Source organism: Nothoprocta perdicaria, unplaced genomic scaffold, assembly GCF_003342845.1.
Source record: "Nothoprocta perdicaria isolate Ctin4 unplaced genomic scaffold, notPer1 scaffold_40, whole genome shotgun sequence".
Taxonomy (NCBI): domain Eukaryota; kingdom Metazoa; phylum Chordata; class Aves; order Tinamiformes; family Tinamidae; genus Nothoprocta; species Nothoprocta perdicaria.
Genome location: NW_020455644.1, coordinates 1,038,040 through 1,057,793, shown reverse-complemented (window position 1 = coordinate 1,057,793; position 19,754 = coordinate 1,038,040). Strand labels below are relative to the sequence as shown.

The following is a 19,754-nucleotide window of genomic DNA, read 5'->3' as shown; positions in this document are numbered from 1 at the left end:
TTACCCATCCTACCACAGTTCTCACTCTGCTTTATGGTGATTGAACAAGGCCAAGGCGGCAGATTCTCTCCTTGTGTTTCGGGAAGGCTGTCATTCCTTAGCACCTGGAAGGCCGGTAACGCGGCTGATTCCGGGCAGCAGGATCCTAAGGAAAAACCCTAGAGCCGCCCCCTCCAAAGCTGTGCCTCATTCCGCTGGTTGTCGCCYGTGACGCTCCCCTAATGGCTTGTGAACGAGTAAACAACAACGTGGTAACACTGACASTGTTTCTGCCTTGGAGGCTGCGGTCCTGGAGACACGGAATAGCTGCTCCTGCGGCCAGGGCTCCAGCCGGGAATGAACCACCTCTTACATTTAAAGTGACGTTAACAGCGGGACAAATGACACCTGCACAAGCGACGTGGCAGCTCGCGCTGACACCGCTGCCTTTCCTGCTAGAGCGGTGACTTTCCGTAGACTTTTTACAAGGAAGGAGACGCAAACTGAGGGCACCAGGGATAAGTTTTYGTATTAACTAAGGAGACGATCCGTTAAACTGCCTTTTCTGGATGTGCACAGAAGTCCATTTCATACACCCGGTGTCCTGATCGCTTTAGGTATGAGAGACAAAAGGAAAGCACCAAACATCCAGTATAGAAAGTAGAGCCATACGTTTGTATGTACAAAGTCATCAGAAATGCAACCAGAATGGAGAGTCTGAGATCTGTCTTGTCACCATGCAATCTTGAGTGCTCAGAGAAGAAAACAGAAGCTTAACTTTTTTCTTTTTTTTTTCTTTTTTTTTGCATGAAATGGCTGATTTAGAGTTTCAAAAGTTTACATTTTTCTAGTTTTAAGAGTTTAAACAGCAAGGAGTATATATCGATACATACGAAAATTTCTTGGTCCTTGTTGAGTTTTATCTATATCTATATACATATATAGATATATATTAAGTCCAGAGAACTAAGCAGCAGTAAAAATGTTTGTCTTGCTTTCCATCCCTGTACAGAAGGTGTTGGGAATGTCTGAAGGATCTGGGAAATGTCTTATTGCACCATCGGGGACTGGGTGACGCTGCTGGTGTCCACGGAGCTGGGCGAGATGCTCGGGCTGTGCTCGGCGCCGGTGCCCGTGGACGTCGGGGTCAGGGCCTCGTGTCCCTCCGAATTCTCCAGCATCTCCTGAATAAGAGGCGGCATGGAGCCGGGAATTTCCATTTTCAATGTAATGACACGTTCTGCACCTTTAAAAAGAAGGGAATTTTATTAGTACAACCTACACACTTTTTTAATATATATATATATCATCTCTAGTAATTTCAGGCACATTAATGGAAAAAAAATCTCTCTAAAGTTCTTGCAGACAACATCAGGCAYGTTTCCTGTGTCAGTTACTAAACGAAACAGAGATGAATGCTCCTCAACAGGGGAACTTGAAATTCCCATCACAGCGACTGTGACAGTACAGGGTGGCTGAATGAATCAAACAATTGTAAATTGCTATGAAAAGTGTCATGTCACTTGGATCACCTAGACCTGGGACTATCYTGGAATGTATTTTATGCTCTTTTCAAATACTGGGTCTGTAAAGTATGGCAAGAACTGCTGAAGTTCTGGCTGATTCRTGGTAAGTGGGTGAAGCAGAACTTTTCAAAGGGCTCAGAAAACCTTTAACTATTTTGTTTAGTCCATACTGACATGGATACACCCGCAGTACCTCACTGCCTTTTAAGCAGCAACGTACTGGAAGGGTTGAAGGACAGAAACTTTTAGATGCAAGGTGAGGAAGACCACAGASAGACAGGAATATCTTGCAGTTAAACCTCAGACTTTGAGGACAGGCAGTAAAAATTCCTCTGCCAGCCTGAACTGGGAACGTGCCTCCTCCGGGGCATGCCGGCTGGGCAAGAAGCTCCGTCTGTCCTGACAACTTCAGACCATTCAGGGCTGTAAACCGCAGAGTTCAACTATCTGCTAGAACACGGCCCTGCTAAAAATCAGCATCCCAGAGTACATCTAAAGAAGACAGACCTAAAGGCGGCTGAAATATTTTTTCCCCAGTTTTAAAAGGCAAGAAAAAGGTCGTGAGGCTCCTATTTACTTTTTCTTGGGGGTCTTTTCAAGCGCCCGGCCCCTAGGCCAGYGTCCCTCGGGCTACGTGGGGGACGCGACCGCCTGCGCTGCCCTGGCTGCCGGAGCCTCTACCTTTCGCGCTGATGCTGCGCAGATCTGTGATTTTCATTAAGATCTTTGGAAACATGTGAGGCTTGTTGGGTCGTCTCTTTCGGATGTAAATTTTCAGTGCTTCCAGCAAGGGTTCCTGAAGCTTATCCACTTTCATTGGTTCTTCAAGGTCCTGGCGATCTGGTAAATAAATAAATAAATAAATAAATAAATAAATAAATAAATAGATAGATAGATAGATAGATAGATAAATAGATAAATAAATAAATAAATAGGCATGGTATCGCTGGTATTATTTGAGCTGTTTCCTACAAAATGCAAAGCACAGAAGCGCCTCCATTGTCTTGATCAGAAGCTCATAATTTTCTCAATTTATGACCCACACTCTGTGGGGCTGGTATTCCATAGGAAGAAGCCAAAACATCATTTATAATGCTGAGATTCGTTTTTCCTTGGCTACTGGAAGGGCTTGTAATTTGAGTGGCCCAAAATGGTCGGTTTGCTYTTGTCCCTCACTCTAAGGGGAATAAATGAGAATTAACCTTGTCTGTGGCATTTATAGGCTACTCRTGTATACAAAAGCTGGTTTTATTTTGTCACAACCCAAATGGAGTGAATTTCCAGCACCCATCAGCTGGGGGCAGTGCCACCCTGAGCGACAACAAATGTCACCCGCAGACGGGGCTGCAGCAGCAGTGGGAGCAGCAGCGGGAGCAGCGGCAACAGGAGCGGCAGCAGCGGCAGCGGTGGCAGCGGCGGCAGCAGCAGCGGCAGCAGCAGCAGCGGCAGCAGCGGCAGCAGCAGCTGCAGCAACAGGAGCAGCAGCTGCAGCGGCGGCAGCAGCAGCAGCAGCAGCAGCGCCAGGGCATCTCAGGAGCAGCGGCTGCGTCCCATGGCTTGTGCTCAGACACACATAAAATCAGAACGATTTCGCACTGAGGGGACACCCTCACCAAAGACCGGCACTTGGCTTTAAACCAGTCAGTTGTAGTGCCTAAAATATTGCAAAGGAAGGAGAATTGTGGGAAGAGACTTTTTTGCACAGCTTGTGTTTCCCCAACCCAGGTGTGATCCTTGAGCTCATTTCTCTCTTTTTGTGCAAGCAAAAAGACTGGCACAAGAGGCTAGTGAAGAACTAGCCTTTCYTCCTCTAGTGGAAGAACGTGAAGAGGCTGAGGCTCCCTTTTTTAATATTTTTTAATTATCCAGGATTATTTGATGTCTCTTTCCACTTGGTTTTTGTTGCGGCCAAGCCCTCAAAATCATGTCGAATGTGCTGCTGTGTTACTTATAAACCAGAACTCTTCCTCAAGAAAACTGTCCCCAATGACTTCTGCGTGAACATCARTATATGGATACGAAAGCCATTACACTTCTAAGTTATATAAAAAGAAGTTAGTAACAAAATTCATTCATAGGGGGCAAGGCAGCAGGATGCATCCCATATGTCTTTATCAGGTGAAAATAGGATCATTTGCCTGACTGAAYGATCAGATTCAGGAAAAAAAATAAAGTAAAACCAAAAACCATCGTTGGTTGTGAACGACCCCCCCGGTCGGTGCAGGCCGTTTATCTGCTGCGTAGGGGGTGCCTGAGCGGGGCAGGCAGCGGTACCTCCGCAGATGAGGCAGATGGCACTGAGCAGCCCCGTCTCCGTGTCATCCATCTCCAGGGGCAGGAGCTGGTTGGCAAACGTGAACACGAGGTCGGTGAGCGGGCCGAAGCCCGCGTTGTGCATCTGGGTCCGGTTGAGGGTAAGGCCGTCGGAGAAGGTCATGGTGTCTTGTTCAGGCGTGTATCTTGTGCAAATTCTGAGGATCTGYGGGAGCAAAGGAGAACGAAATGTGAGGAATCCAGCCCGTCGAAGGTTTCCTGCATTTCCTCAATGCAGCAAATTATCCGTGCAACGACAGCACACGCTCACGTCAAAAYAGGCTGATACTCAGCTCTGGTACATTCAGTTCTGGTAGCACAAAAATGCGCTGGTACAGCACGCATATATTGAAATGCACCACRATTGCTTTATTTTTAGAACAGAAATGGGTCACTGCTAAATTTTTGCCTGATTATTATGTAACAAAAACTTCTCTGCAATTCCTTGAGCATAAATCATTAATGTTCCCACAGCAATCCCGTAACCCCTTCCATTGGCAGTATGTGGGGTGCACGCAGCTATCCCGTCTCCTCTCGGAGCAGGCACGGATTTCACTGATGGGCGGGATTAACTTTGCAGGACAGAGCTTCTCAGAGCTGTGCCTTGGTAAGGACAAAATATCTCCCCTCTGTCCTGTGTGAGTGAGTGTTGCTTGCTGCAAACTGGCGAAAGGGGCAGAACGTGCTCCGTGCTTGAGCTGCCCTCGAGTTATCCATAGTGGCATATGGGCCAATCCTATGACACGAGCACAACGCTGCTTGCAGCCGCTAAGCAAATATTTAGTTGGRAAAAGAACGCAATGGGAAAGAAGCGGGACAAGGCAAGGAGCGACAGGCGGCTCCCGGCGGCCGTGTCCTCCTGCCGCAGCTGGCGGAGCTGGTTCTACACCCGGCCCCAGGGATGTCTCCCCTCATCATCCTTCAAGGCACCGTGAGGGCTGCAGCCTGACCTGCTCGATAGCCAGTTTGAACAAACCCRGAGCCCCCTTGGAGGAACAGATTGGGGAGAAAGAAAAGGAAACACGGAGAGTTTGCTGTTTCCAAGAAGAACATGGCTTGAAAAGTGTGTGTTCCCTGGGAAACTCCGAGGCTGCTACRGCACCCAGGACAAGCTGGGATGGGCCGGGACGGCTGGCACGGTTCCTCCGCAAGGACAAGCCACAGAGCGGGGCACAGAAGTGCAACTTCCAGGGCAAACGAAAGGTGCAAGTGCCGCAAGGCCCAACTTGAGCTACCCCAGGGCCGGACTTAGAGCACAGGGAAGGTGCGAAACCTCCAGCCCTGGCCGGAGTCGGTGCCTCGGGGGAGTCACAACAACTGGAGGCAACGGCGAGTGGCACAGGACCAGGCACCTCACAAAGCCAGYGATCGCGGCCTAAGAGGCCTCTAGAATTCACCTTGTCTCAGGCACGGGCAGCAACTTTTGAAYTTTTTCATTGTTTGTTTTCCTAAARAGCGCAGGCTGGAGGGTTTGGTACCTAAATTCTGCCCGAGCCGCGCACAGGACAAGCCCTCGGTGGCCCAGAGAGAGCCTGGCACAGCTGGAGCTCAGATGCACAGTCTCTGCAAGGCACTTCACTTGGCTGCAGCAACRGGATCTCAGGTTTCTCCCGAATTCCTTTGGCATTATCCCGCAACGCGCTGTTATTAAATTATGAGACAGATCATTTAAAATGTTTTTTTAATTTGTGCCCTTCATCAAGATCTGCAAAACGCCACGGATATTGCTGATTCGCTGCTAAATGTTTCTCGGGCAAACTTCCAAAGTCAAAGCAAAGTTGATCTTGAGCTCATATTCGCTGCAGAACATATGGGAAATGTCAGCACTTTAAAATAAGAAATCACTGTATCTCTCTCTCCTTTTTAAACGGAACCGCGGTCTAGAAGATATCATCCTAATGTCCTCAGTAGTGTTTAGGTTTTGGAAGCAAGCCAAGTATTTTAGTTGTCACTCCGCTCTTAAATGCCACTTGTAGCCATAAATAAGGTTCTTACCATGATTAAAGGGCCCTTTGTTTTGGAGACTATTTATATCTTAAAGGATTTAGAGCTCCCATGAGTCAATTCCAGATAGCAAAATAAAAACCCTATGTGTTGCACAAAACAAAACTGGTTATCCAGAAAGATACATTTCATCAGTCACAGAACTACCTGTGGTAAAGAGGTTTATTAACGCAACCTGGATTTTCTTAGACAAATCCTCCTCCTTCCCTGGAGCTGCCGTGGCCAGCGGTGACTTTCCTGCCGGGAGGGACGGGAGCGGGTGCCCCTGGAGCGCAGGGACAAACCTCCCCAGAGCTGGAGCATCCCGCCTGCACACCTCAACCTGCACCCACAGACGTGCGGGGCTTTACAACCCAAGGCTAAAATGATGCTTTTAAGGATCAGCTCAAGAACATCTTAATTTTTTCAATGAGACTTCAGAAGGACAGACACTTTGTGGACTCCTCACATTCGTTTTGCCCAAACCCGATGATTTTGCACACACTTTGCTCCTGCGGGGTCTGCGGACAAGCAGACAGAAGCGATCACATTTACGAGGGTTACTGATCGAATTTCAGTAACATTTATCCCGAAAGCTTTTGGCTCCAGAGCAAATACAAATTCCGCCATCCCCAACTGGCGTCTTGGACTATCTTTGGAGGTTTGATGCCATTTCCCTTCCAGAGCTTGTGTTTGTTTGTATGTAAAACAAGCCTTTGACCGCCATCCAAAGGAGTTTGCTGAGTGCTTGGCACGATTCCCTGGTTGGAGCGCGAGGGCTCTGCAGGATCCCAGGCTGCAAGAAGCAGCCGCGCGGAGCTTCTCTGGGGACGCGGAGCCGGGACGGCTGCGGGAGCACTGGGAAGTCCTCGAGTGCCAGCAAACCTGGCACCGCACACTCGGGACTGTTCAGTGCGCCTGGTTTGAAACGAAATCCCAGCTCTTCCCTTTCTGTCCATCAGATATTTAGGSAGTTGAAATAAAGTCACCATTCGCCACCTGCCTTGTCATTAATACTCCTTTCTTTTTTTTTTTTTTTTGGAAACTGGCAGCTAAGCTTTCCTTGTGCCCGTGACCACAGGCCGGGAAGCACCGTTCTCTCTGGAGGCCCCAACAAAATGGCGCCCGACCGCTCGGCCCCGCCCAGCGCAGCGGGCGGCAGGGAGCCCAACATGGCGGCCACGCCCGCGCCCGCCCGGGGAGCTGCCGCCCCACGCTGCGCCGCAGGCCCCACAGGCCCCACAGGACGGGGGAGAGCTCGAGGGCTGCGGGCTGCGCTCGGCTCCTGCCATGGGCCCACCAACGACAGCCCCCCTTGCTCCGCATCAGCGTCCTCTATGCGAGCGTCTTCCAAACCCCTTTAGACAGGCCACAAAGAAAAGGTCAGAGCCGTTAATGTCCGCCTTGAAGAGGCCCTGTTTGAAGYGGGGCATTCTCAGAAATTCTGAGATTAACTATTTTAGCTTCCAATTCTCCAGTTTAAAACGCTATCTGATGTCAAAATACATGTATACGGTAGCCACCCTACCAAGAGTTCCTTGGCAAACAGAAGAATCATTTGGTTCAATAAAGACTGGCACATTTGTGCTCAAAAACATTTCCAAGGGCAGATTTTGCTTAAAGTACCYACTATTTTCCTGCAAGTCAGTGTAACGGTCATAATAAAGAGCACACTTGGCACTAAAGCCCCGCAGATCTTGCGGGCATTTCTGAGGGAACGCACTGCCCTGCCTGACAGGAGCCGGGAACATCCTGCCCCACGGAGCTGTGGCGACRCCCGCACAGACACTTCAAACCCCCTACGTACGTCCCGACTGCAGAGCACACGCTGCTGTGCTAAATTCAATGCCGTCTGCTAACATGTATGATGTGCGCTTCTGAGTCTGGGCTCACAGATATCCGACCTCCTCTGAAAGCCGGCAATTCCATACACCAAAGGCATCAGCACCTGCACCTTGAGGTGCATCTGGTTCAACACACACAACATTGGGATCTGACTCCTTGAACCACCCTGCGACGACACAGGGTGCTAAATGCTAAAATGCTACACAGGGCACTGTCTGTCCAGACGTCGTTTATGCAGAGCCCTGGCTGTGTTCCGTTTTGCAGTGAGGAGGAAGAGGAGGAAGGAAAGGGAACCAGATCTCTCTTCAGTGTTCAYGGTAGGGAACATTTTCCAAAGCTGTACATATTAAATTCAGTACCAGAATATCAAAACGTGCCCTTCTTGTGAGAATACTGAAATCTACCCACTGTGAAGGCTTACTGCGTATCTAGAAAAATAGAGCCATCCAATATAACACATATTTGTAGGCAAGGGCTACAGTCCATTCCATAAAATTCATCAGTAACACACTCTATAAAATTTATCAATAACACATCGATGAATGACATTAAAGATACGTACCAGTATATCCAGGCAGGCTGCTTTAAGTAGAGTTATCTGGTCTGCAATGGTCAGGCTGGTAAAGCCTGGCAATCGTTTTGCAAATTCCACTATTTTAATAATGCACTTGGTTGCGAGTTCACTGAATTTGTCCCAAAGCCCGAGATCCAGCCGAACCCGATGGTCTGCACTAGAGTTCTGGAAAAAAAAAACAAAACAAAACCAAAGGCACCGTAAATCAATAATCTTCCTCTGAATAAATGATTTTCAAGGCAAGGAAACAACAACAGAGTATGCCTTCTAGAAGCACTTTCTATTAACATTCCAGGCATTTTCTGCAGTTTGCTGTTGGGATGATGMTGTTTTTAAACTTGGATTAATCGCCTGAAAATTCCTTGGATATTTCTGTTGCTTATGATTGCAGAGGCCATCTGTACAAGGAATACAAATGAACTTAAGCATTTTCAAATGCCACTATCATTATTCTTCCCTGCCATTATATAATAAGCACAGTGAGAGAGACAATTTACAGTTGTACCCCGGAAAATAAAATGAACAGTGGAACATGAATATTGGGTCCTCAGCTGGAAAAAGCAGCACAATATTTGGAACACAGCTTCACATACTTACGGTCTTAGCAAATTAGTTCTACTTAATTTATCTGCTCTGTGGCTCTGCAAGGATTTTACAGCTTTCTCGAGCTACAGTGTCTCATGAATTAAAGAGAATTGCTCTAGACAACATTATGAAAAACACCGTGTACAATGACGAATGCTGCATRCTCATTTGATGGTACCTCCAGCATATCCCCTACTGCTTGATGTGTTCCAAAGACACTGTATCTATGTCTTTCAGGGACTTTTTCCATATATACTAACATATCTTAATCCAAAAAATGTGATTTTCCAGGATATACACCCATATTGCATTGTGATTCATAGTTTTGTACATTATAAACAGCTACTGAACCCTTAAACCAAGTTAATAAACACAACAGATACCATGCCCAGAGGAAGCATGCAATTTACTGGGCTCACCCTTTCTYGGAGGTGACATCTCTAATAGCCTTGTCCCCGCCGTTGCTGCTGGTGAGGACCCCTAGCTCCTTGAGAACAGCTGGATATCTCCGAAGGAGCCACGCAGTGGGACTGCCTTCCTCCCTCCCGCACGTACATACTCCTCCTCTTCAGGGACCTGCTGTGGTGACTTCCCACTGCCTCCCGCCTCAGCCACCGGGGCCTCCTTGTGACGCAGGGGCAGGTTTTATTGAATGGCTGCTACAAAGGGAGTCTACCTTGGGCAAAATCCCTCGCAAAGCAATTCTCCATGAGCAAAAAGCCATACGAGGCAGTMAGGCACCTCGGACGCCACCAGCATCCAGTGGTTCCCGAGAGGGAGGTGGCTGGAGAGAGGGCACGGGACACGGGATAAGGCCAGAGTGGTCATGGGCAATGGGAGGCCAGGGCCAGGCCTGAGGAGAGGTGCCATGTGGAGCTGTGGCTGGGCCCAAGGGAGCCACTTTTGAAGGGATAATAAACTAATTGAGTTTCCATTTGAATGGCTATTCTGGGAACTCTTTAAAATCAGCTTCTCTCATTTTGTTTTTAAATGGCAGAAGAAAAGATGGGAGAAACTCTCTGCATAATCCTAAACCCAAGGAATTCCTTCAAAATGGCCCAACACTAATGGGTTAACAGTCATTGTAATGCCCTTTGAAACATTTCTTTTGGCTACTGGAGTATGCATCCTTCAGATTTATTTTATTTCATCCTCAAGGACCTTGGTGAAATACAGTACATTGGAGGAAAAATAAGATCAAGATGTGCAGTCATTCAGGCTGTAATTAAATTTAATAGGCAGTTTATCCAGTTCATAGAAAGATGGCATAGCGTAGAGCTACACAAAGCAGAGCCTAAAGCAGGAAATCATTTTACAATAGGGTATCCATCTGGAAAAAAAGACGTTGCAGGAAACCAGCAAGTGTGAACGAAATCTTCATCAGTATCATATGAGGTTACTTTATCATGCTGCAGTACTGGCAATGGGGAGTTTGACGTGTCTTCTAGTAAGAGTAATGCACGGCCGTCTTAACAAATGTAAATCGAACTCACCATTATGCAAACTGAAGGGAAGGGGCAGTTAATAAAATACAAAATAACCTGGTGTTTTATTATGCCGGTTGCCACATTCCCCAGCACTGGACCTAATGTGATTTACATATTATCTTTGAGATGCTACAAATGGAAGGACTTTTAGCATTTTATTTGGTAATGAAGGCAGCCATGAGCATCCYGGAAAATAACTAGCTTTTTAGCAGCATTTCTGAACGTGTAAAAACAAAGCTGACTTTACCAATGCATAGGTTGAACTCTAAAATGCACGGTTCATAAAATGCATTTTAGAAATAGAAACACTGATTAAATTTGCCCGGGGATCTCCTCCAACCAYGCTGTGAAAAAGATGCAGATGCAATGATTTCTCCTGAATATTGTACTGAAGCAGTTTTTGGGTGTCTTTTCCAGGAGCAGTCTTGCATGTTTTTCAAGCTTYTGCACCAGAGCACATATGGTGGAACAACACTGTAAGACACCCTAGTGACAGCTTTATCAGTAGAAAAGCCCAACCTTGCCATGAAATCCAATTAAACAGCCATTTTTGCCACATAAATGGATCCCATTTTTTCCATCATTTTTGTTTTTCATTGCAGCCTGCCCCATCTCTGCATTAACCACACAGGACGAGCTACTCCCACACACGTGCACAGGGGCAGAATCCCTCCCGTCTCCAAAAGCCACTTCACAAGCGGAACAGGGCTCGGAGGAGCCACAGCGCCCGGCTCGGGAGCACCGGCCACGGCTCCGCAGCGGGAGCAGGGCACAGCCTGTGAGCTCCGGGCACAACCTGCCCTTGCTCCCCACATCAGGGTGCCCTGTGTCTCCTCTGCAGCCACGCAGCAGAGCAAAACACYCGGGCAACCTGTAAGCCGAGCGCCTGCACAGAGCCCAGCCACCGGGATGCCAAACCTGTCGGGCTTTGCAAAACCTCCGAGGGCAGCTCGGGAGCCCCGGAGGCAGGGATCTGCAGAGGAAAAATTATTTGCTGTTTTATCCTCCCTTTATCACGAGGCTGGATGTAGCACAGCTGTACACTTACAAATAACACGGGTCTCAAGGGACAAGCAGTATAGTTACACTCAATTATACTATAAAGTATGACATCTCTGGAGAAATTACTATGGCACTTTCTCTTACCTGGATGACAGTAATAAAACAGAGCTATTTATGATGGACTTTTGAAATCCATTATGTTTAAACAGCTTGCTGATTCTCATCATCGACAGAGCTAGACTTGCCACTGCCCACCAAATGCAACTGTTAAGCCAAATGACCCAGGGAATTTAATACGAGCGCTACTGCCCCATTATTTTAAGTAGACTTTTATTAACTATGCAAAGTACAGTGACTACTACAGAGGGGGACCCTTTTCCCTTTTAAAGAGCAGACAGATGTAAAGCACACAAGTGAAAATGCTTTTCAAAGTCCAATTTTGGAACAAATAAAAACACACAATGGGGGCAAAAATACCACACAACCTTTTCCTCCAGGAAATGCAGRCTGCTGTGGTCAAGAGCACGGGCAGCCAGCTATGCCGGCCAAATGTATGAGCAGATTTGGGTTTTTAATGACTGTATGTCGGCTTTTACCCCACTCTCTAATACTTAAAATCCTTTGCTCTTTTTAGCAACAAACAGAAACATGTGTTTAATCAGTCTCCAAGACCATGGAAGCAGAGCCGTGCAGGAGCAGAGCTTATGGAGCGCAGATCCCTCCTGYCCCGGCTTCCGTCGGGACCACAGAGCACAACTCGGGAGACTCCGGTGGATCCAGGCTGACTCCATGTGCTGGCTCCTCACTTGAACAGTTAAAGGAGTAAAACCCAYAGGAAGAAGGTGGTAAAACCAGCCCAGATGCTTCACAGAATGAAGGGGCTATTTTTCATGGATACTGGGCTACAAAAGGAGGCAGAAAAGCATCTTCTACCTGTGCTATCTTGTTACTATCACACACACACACAGAAAAGCATCCTAAGCTTCTCTTTGGTCCCCAATTAAAATAATAATAATAATAAAGAGACAGAAGAGTGGTAAGGTTCTGCTTTTTGACATCTATCCCTATTTCAAGTGCCACAGAAGAAAAGGCTGCGTCCCAAGCCTCATTTTAGCTCTCTGAGAAGCCCATGGATCCTGCACCTCCACCAAAACCTCTCTCCCCGACTCCTTTGGGGACAGAAGATGGAAGAAGCTGCAGATGGAAGACTACCTTTATCCCAACCATGCTATTTTATTTTATTCCAACCTATTCTATTTTATCCCAATCACACTGCTATTCAGAAATACTCTAAAACCCCAATTTTTTAGTTTTATTTTTTAAAGCAGCTGCAAACAGCTGAGGGATTCCTGTACTTTAATCACCTTAAAAGCTAGGGAAAAGTAGCATTAACAACAAATTCCTACGCAAAATGACAGCATGGTCACCAAACCTTAGCTAGATGAGAGTTTTTAATAGTTAGCATTTCACACAGAGAGCATTAGAGCAAAGTGAAATGGCAGCTAACATTTAGCCCTGCTCCTGTTACTTTTGATACAGCTGTTGACAGAAAACATACAGCCCTCCAAGATTCCACCTAAGCCAGAAATACCTCTCTCAGTGTAACTTGGTTATTGCAGTGTCTGTTTTACCGAAGCCCGGCAAAGCAGCAGCCTTCAGCCAGATGCTGCTAACCTGATACTGAGAGCCAAAAAAATAGCAACAAAATCAAGTCTTGTATCCCCAGGTTGTCCAGTGTGGCCTGAGCTCAGGATTACCCCTACTCGGCCTCAGGGACACTGGGGTCGGATCATGGTTATCCACAGTCAACACGGATCCCACCATTATTAAAATCCATCTCTCAGTACGGGCTCTGCAACTCCTGCACGGACATAACCTCACCATCAGGCATCAGCGGTGTGATATGCAACCAGACCTGCTCCAATTTCATCCATTTGTATCATTTCAGGAGCTGAAATATTAATGATACTTAAGCATCCAATATATAATGCAGGAGTACGGTGCCCGGGTTTATCTTTCCGTCATTCAGGATCTTTGATATCTGCCAGTACAGGGCACCAACACATCGGCTCCTGGCACGTTTCTAGCTCAGAGGCAGCACAAAACTTCATCACGACAAGTTTATCATGTTTGCCTCAGGATGAGGACACAGCACATAGTATGAGGAAAGGTATGGAGAGCGTTACCTCAGGAATTCCCTTGGAAAGAGACACTACAAATCCCAGTCTCCATCCTTGAAGTGGAGTCTTGTAGTTCTGTCACCAAGTGGATGTTCTTGAGCTCCTGGCCTTGCAGACCACACTGATCCCTGAAGGTTGGGCTGGGCTTGCCTTCTTCAGCAGTATTTACCAGCGTGTCTGCACCGACTATTTTGGCTAAGTCTACCCCGAGCAGACACAGCACCAAAGCAGCCCACAGGTGACAGGGTCTTCCCCAGTACTAGTAAGCTGATGAAGCTTTCATGGACACAGAAACGATGTTCTTCTCCAGAGTCACAACCTTCAGCCTTCTGCATTTCTGGTCTCCACAACACCTGGGCCTGCTTTCCTTGTACTTCAATCCCCAAACTTCACACCTCAACCTGAGACTTTGTTCCTTGCACTTTGTATAGGAATGCGCACACTGTACAGCCCCTTGTTCATGAAAACACTGAATTGAATACTCCTGACTTGCATGGGCTTGCCTATGCTGCTCTTCCTTTGAGAAATCCAGCATTTAGTGTCTTATTCAGTTGACTTGGAATGGAGAGCAACCAAAGAGTGTGCATTTTCCCTAGATTCTCAATCTTATTCCCCAGTCTTCAGCAAGGAGAACGCCAGAGGTCGATGGCTCCTTGGTCGAGCCAAGCCCCTGCACCTCACACCCTGCTAAGTGAGAACATACTGAGCTACTGCAGCATCTTCAGGGCTTGCTCAGCCCCCTCAAACATCCAGGACTGCTGCAGCTCTCTGCATCAACGGACTGCGCAGGCCAGACCAAACACAGGCAATTCCCCTGTGCTACGTCTCTAAATATTGCCTAAAGTACATTTTTTAGCATCCCTTTTTTATAACTGCATTTGCAAACTTGACATTCTGTTTCCTCTCTGAAATCTATAAATACTGCAGACTTTTCCCCCAGCATTTAGCAATATATATGTATAGAAAAAAAAATTATTTCCCCAAGTCAGCCTCTGGAGAAATCCTACTATACTCGATTTCCTGACTGGAGGCTGATTTTTCATTTCTAAAAAGCAGCTAAAGTACATGCTGCTTTTTGCTTTTTTGGTAGACTGGAGGGGGAATAAACCACAAATTTGCATTTTAGAACCTGGTTTATTTCACTCATATATTCCATGACCTTGGTAGTTGAAAACCGTTACCAGGACATTCTACACCTGCTAAATGGTAACCCAGTGATTCACTAGCAGAACTCAAGACTTTAGAAATTAATGAATTTTGAATGAATGGTAGTATACAATTCCCTCATGGAGTCCAAGTTGGTCTCCTCAATGGATTTAATCCTTTGGGCAGCCTCTCACAATACTGGTAAATAAGGCATACACTAAAGAAGTGCAACATCTCTTCTTTAGCATTTATTTCCATGCATATACGCATTTTTCCTGGCTAAGAAAATTCGAGGAGTCAATCAAGGACACAATCTACTTTTGTGTCTTATTTGAACACCCAAAGTCTCCACTCAACAAACCCGTGTCACTCAGGTACATGCAGCTTTACATGTAAGCTTTACAAATCATGCTTACCGTAGTGTATTTTCCCAGCTGGCAGAGCGAGGGGAAGGTTTCCTGGTGAGCTTTCCGGATCTTCTCAGTGAGATCATCCAACTCCGCTGTCATTTCATAGTTTTCTGTGGACTCCTGCTTTGAAGGTTCCTTCTTCTTTTTGTTCCTATCATTTCTGACAGCTAGAGAATGAAAAGACACAAATAACATGCGGTTATGCAGACCACCCCATCTTGTTCTTGCTGCTCTGCTTCAAAACACTGCAAAATATTTTTTTTAATTTAACTGAAAGCTAAGTGGAGATAAAAATGTTAGATTCAAAGAGAGCATATTTGTAAGCTTAACTACTTATCAGTAAAAATTAAATTTAATGGAATAGTGATGAAAACAAACTCCCATAGGTGTTTATTTGAGATGTACTATCATAATCCCAGAGTACCTCCCTTCCAAGAAAGCCTGATACAACTTTATATGCGCTGCAAGTCTCTCAACACCTTTGAGAGAGGGATTTTTTTCCAGTGTATCATTACAACTGTGTGTGGCAGAGATGCAGCTGGTATTTTATTGGATGCAAACAGCACTGAAGAAAAGCAGGAACCATCTTTCTTTCTATATTTCACAATATGGAACTATAACAAAACCCACACTAAAACAAACTTCACCAAACAAAAACAATCTAAAGGGAAAGTTAAAGCTGAAAACAGTGAGTGAAAGAAGATGAAACAATTAAATTCAAGATCTAAGGATCAAAGGAGAAGGACAAACACTTGAAAGGGCAAAAATCACAGCACAGCTTTCTAAAGTTCCTTGCCATCTGCTCCTGCACTTAGGCCAGGCTTCTACCTTCCCCCTGGTTGTGGGGATTACTGGAAATATGCACTGTACAGCCCTCCTTCTGCCATTGATTTCCCACATATTTGTGTTTTGCAATAAAATATGACAGCTGCTCCATGGCCACGCTACTCTTTGTTCTTTTAATGAAAATTGCCTGATGTTACCAAATGTGCCCACGAGATAAGGCCATGTCCAGGCACTGCCAACGCAGYGGGTTTACCCGGAGGTTTGTTGTTAGCTGACGCTAACGTTTTAAGTGTAACCAGACAYGGAAGGGACCCGGCTTTGAAATGAAGCCAAACCAACCCAGGCCCTCTCCCCAAAGACTAAACACTGTAGGCCAAGTGGAAAATAATACTGACATTCACCTGTCTTTAAACTCTCAGGTTCCCCGGGCCCGTCCCATGATACTGTGTCTGGTGCAGGTGCTTGCTCTGTTCCTGCGAACCACGGATGGCCACAACGGGCGGCCAAATACTGCACCACTAAGGGCAGGGGAGTTTCGGGGTATTCTTACCTATAGCCTCCGCTAAGCAATGAACAACACACAGCTGGGTTCCTTTTCCTCTGGGTATTTTTACTGAGAGAAAACTTAAGAGCGTATGAGAAGACGGTGGGGTGGGAAGCAGCAGTTAGGGGGATGCCYATGAAGAAGGTTAAGGCCTGTGACAGAAACAGAGGCCGGCTGCAGGCCGCAGCGTCGCTCCTTGGGGAGTCACCAAGTGCTCGCTCAACACAACCCAACAGCTCTGCTCTTCCTCCAAGGGCTGGACCTCGCAGCACCCGGAACCCTGTCCCTCATCAGCAGGTATTTCAAACACAAACTTGATTTCACTTGTGTGAATGGATCACACACCGAAGTCAGTTATGTGTCACGGGTAGGATGCTGAGCACCTTGCTGGATTCAAGTGCAAGCTGGACTGACATCACTTCCAATGTCTAGAGTAGCAGACGCTCAAAGGAAGCCAAAAAAAAGTGGACAGAAAAGAAAAGGCACCTTCCTGTGGCAGTTCAATGCTACCCATTAAGACAGATTTGGGAGGATGGAAATCCTGCACATTACAAGTATTTCTCTAAAGCTGAAATGTCCTGATTTGTTCACTGGATCTCAGAGTTTAGAAACATTCTTATGCCTTGAAAAACCGCCCAGGACCAACGTTGAGATCACGAGTCCTCCACACTGCTGCTGCGCTCCCGAAGCGAGTTCTCCTCACCGCTGTACTTGGAGATAAAAGAGCTCCTCAGAAAATCATGTAAACTCCTACCCAACCGCAGAGAGCAATAAACCTTGGCAATAAAGCCCCATTTACTTATAGCTCTATGAGCTGATTGACAAATTTACTAAATAGGCGGCCTCAGCAGCTACTTATCTCAACAGTTTGGAGCTCCTGGCGGTGCAAACATACGGTGCCGAGGCCAGCTGAAGGAGCAGCTGCCAGGAACTCCCTGATATGAGGCGATAATTCACACGGGAGCGCTTGGTGCTCCCTCACCACCCCGCTAAGCGTCATCTTCAGCCTCACCTAAGGTCCTCTCCCTTCCACAGAAGGGAGAGGTAGAAGGGAGGGAGCTGTTGGTCAAGCCAGCCCATCAGCCTGGCTGAGCCGGGCTCAGCTCTGCCCTCTTTCTTGGTGGGCACAAACCACTACAGGCTAGGAAGGGTGGAAGAGGAAAACTAACATGTCCTGAAAATCAAGGAGTTTTTGTTCAGCTTTACCTGTGCTTCTGAAGAGACCACTAATAGTTATTAGGATCTTAATGTAATTATTAATAATAATTATAAAATCCACATAACATTTATCTTGCTTCATTTATACTTCCTGTATCTGCTACACTTGTCTTCACTAAGGTTGCAGTCACAGCAGTTTTCCTATATTCCATGAAAAGCAGCACAGTAAGGGGCTGACAGACAACACCGCAGCTCCAAAAAATATAAAGAACTTCAATAATGTAAAAATTATGCAAATTCAATGCCATCTATAATTCAACTGAAAAAAAAAAAAGAACAAGATTAAGGCACTGCTGTGTTTAAGAGCTAAATGAAAACACAGGAACACTTTTGCACAGTAAATTCAAAAGCTATCATTGCCCTAGGAAAAGGAACTGTCACACCACACGTGGCTATCGTTTGGGATGGCAGCTTATGCTTATATCACATAAATCACACCTTCTCCTCTCTTGGTCTTCACATGCATATGATCACATCAATCCCTGATGTAATTCCACTGCCTTTTAATGATGCTACGCAAGTGATGGATCTGTGTCACAGCTAATGCGGCTGCAGGAAACGCGGGGAATGATTTTCATTACTCGTGCCCTGAATTTTGACTCCTTGGATGCATTATTGAAGAGCTCCCAACAGGGGACAGCACGGGCCGCTCGCTTGGCCGGTGAGAATTACTGGAAGCAAACAACAAAGGGAAAAATTTAAATAAGAAAGAGAAGAGAAGGGCGGAGGAGGCGAGTGAAGAGGGCAGSTAGGGAGGAAGCGACTCTGAGTGCGGGGTGCTGACAAGCAGAGCAGGGCGCCCGTGTCCCAGCACGGAGCAGGGCACCCCGTGTCCCTGCACGCCTGCCCTGAGTCACTTCTCCTCCACGCCAGGACGTGCAGGCTGCGACTTGTCCCTCCATCCGCACCCTGAAGCACCCGGGCAGCCGCAGCAGCGAGGGCTCCTGCTGCAGCCTGACAGCTCCTGCTGAAGCCGCTGCCTCCAGCGCCCGCTGCCGCCGGCTGCGAGAGGAGCCGGGCACCCTCTGCCACCCCAGGACCCTCCACACTGGTCACAGCGCTGGCACCACCCTCCAAGTCCACCACGTTTCGTCTCCACTCGGCCTAAGAACCACCTGGAGCCCAACACAAAAGACTCGGCCACTTTCTAGATCACCAAGGAAAGCCAGAAAGCACCAGGTTTTCTGCCTGCCATTTGTGTCCAGGCAGACACAAGYGTGTGCAACGGGAAGAGCCTGCAGCCCTGAAAGCTACTTTCCCAATTACTTGCACAACCTTTGCTTCCTCAGAAGCCCAGAAGACGGTCTGACAGCACCTTTCATATTTTATAATGATTAATCAGCTGTAATTCATGGCTTGAAAGGYGCTCCTCTCGGCTTTGCCTCTCGGAGATCTCCGTGACCCCTGGGTAGCTCTGTGTACTGGTTCTGGTCCTGTAGAGACAACTGCTAGTGCTTCCAGTTGGTTCACATTCCTGCCAAACCAGTCCTCTTGCCCTTCTTTTGAGGCGATTTGTTAAGCTAAAACAGATCCCCAAGGCCCCACAAAGCAAGACAGAGCTCAGCACAAAGTACATTTTGAACATGACCTTTTTTTTTGGTTTCCCAGTGCTAAGGAGAGCTGGAAACCGAGCTGGGTGCGAGGCAGGGCTCCCACAGACCTGCCAGCAGTTCCCCTGGGCGCAGGGCCGCTGTCCCCGTCCTGCTSCAGCACAACCCACTGCTCCCATTGCCAAACCCGACCCACCCGGATCAGTGTCTTCCTTCTTTTTCCCTTTTCATCCATCGTCATTCAGTAAACTCCGCTCATTATAACTAGTACTGATATTTAAGAATTTCTTTCAAAGCAGACACCTTGGGGAACCTTAAGCCCAGGGCCACTTAGTGAATCCCACCCCAGAGCAGAGAAGCAAAACCTCTGCAAACCCCATGGACGTAGGTAGCACCTCAGCAAAAGCTCCTGTGCTCGGAGCAGATGGAAGTTGGCACAAAAATAAAGGCCTTCTCCAACACTTGGCACTTGCTATTCCCCTTTTTTTTGCAGGTAAGGTAACACTGTCTCCTGCTGTCACAGGAATTTAAAGCAAATCATACTGTTTTTTTTTTTTTAAAAAGCAAAATTCTTGTAAAGAACACAATCACACGACTAACTGATAGGTCACCAATTTAGAGTGGTA

The 19,754-nt window shown here is 47.0% G+C and overlaps 1 protein-coding gene across 3 annotated transcripts in view; it reads right to left on the bottom strand.

Moving 5' to 3' along the window:
* Nucleotides 1-333: 333 nt before the first annotated feature.
* RARB (retinoic acid receptor beta) overlaps nt 334-19,754 on the bottom strand; it is a 300,368-nt gene continuing 280,947 nt past the window's right edge. For all 3 annotated transcript variants that reach the window (XM_026045522.1, XM_026045524.1, XM_026045525.1), the window contains 5 exons: nt 15,037-15,197; nt 8,209-8,385; nt 3,780-3,984; nt 2,187-2,345; nt 334-1,225 (listed from right to left, as the gene is read on the bottom strand). In XM_026045522.1, the coding sequence (XP_025901307.1) occupies nt 1,029-1,225; nt 2,187-2,345; nt 3,780-3,984; nt 8,209-8,385; nt 15,037-15,197 (899 nt within the window). In that variant the 3' untranslated portion in view covers nt 334-1,028. The remainder of the gene's footprint in view (nt 1,226-2,186; nt 2,346-3,779; nt 3,985-8,208; nt 8,386-15,036; nt 15,198-19,754) is intronic.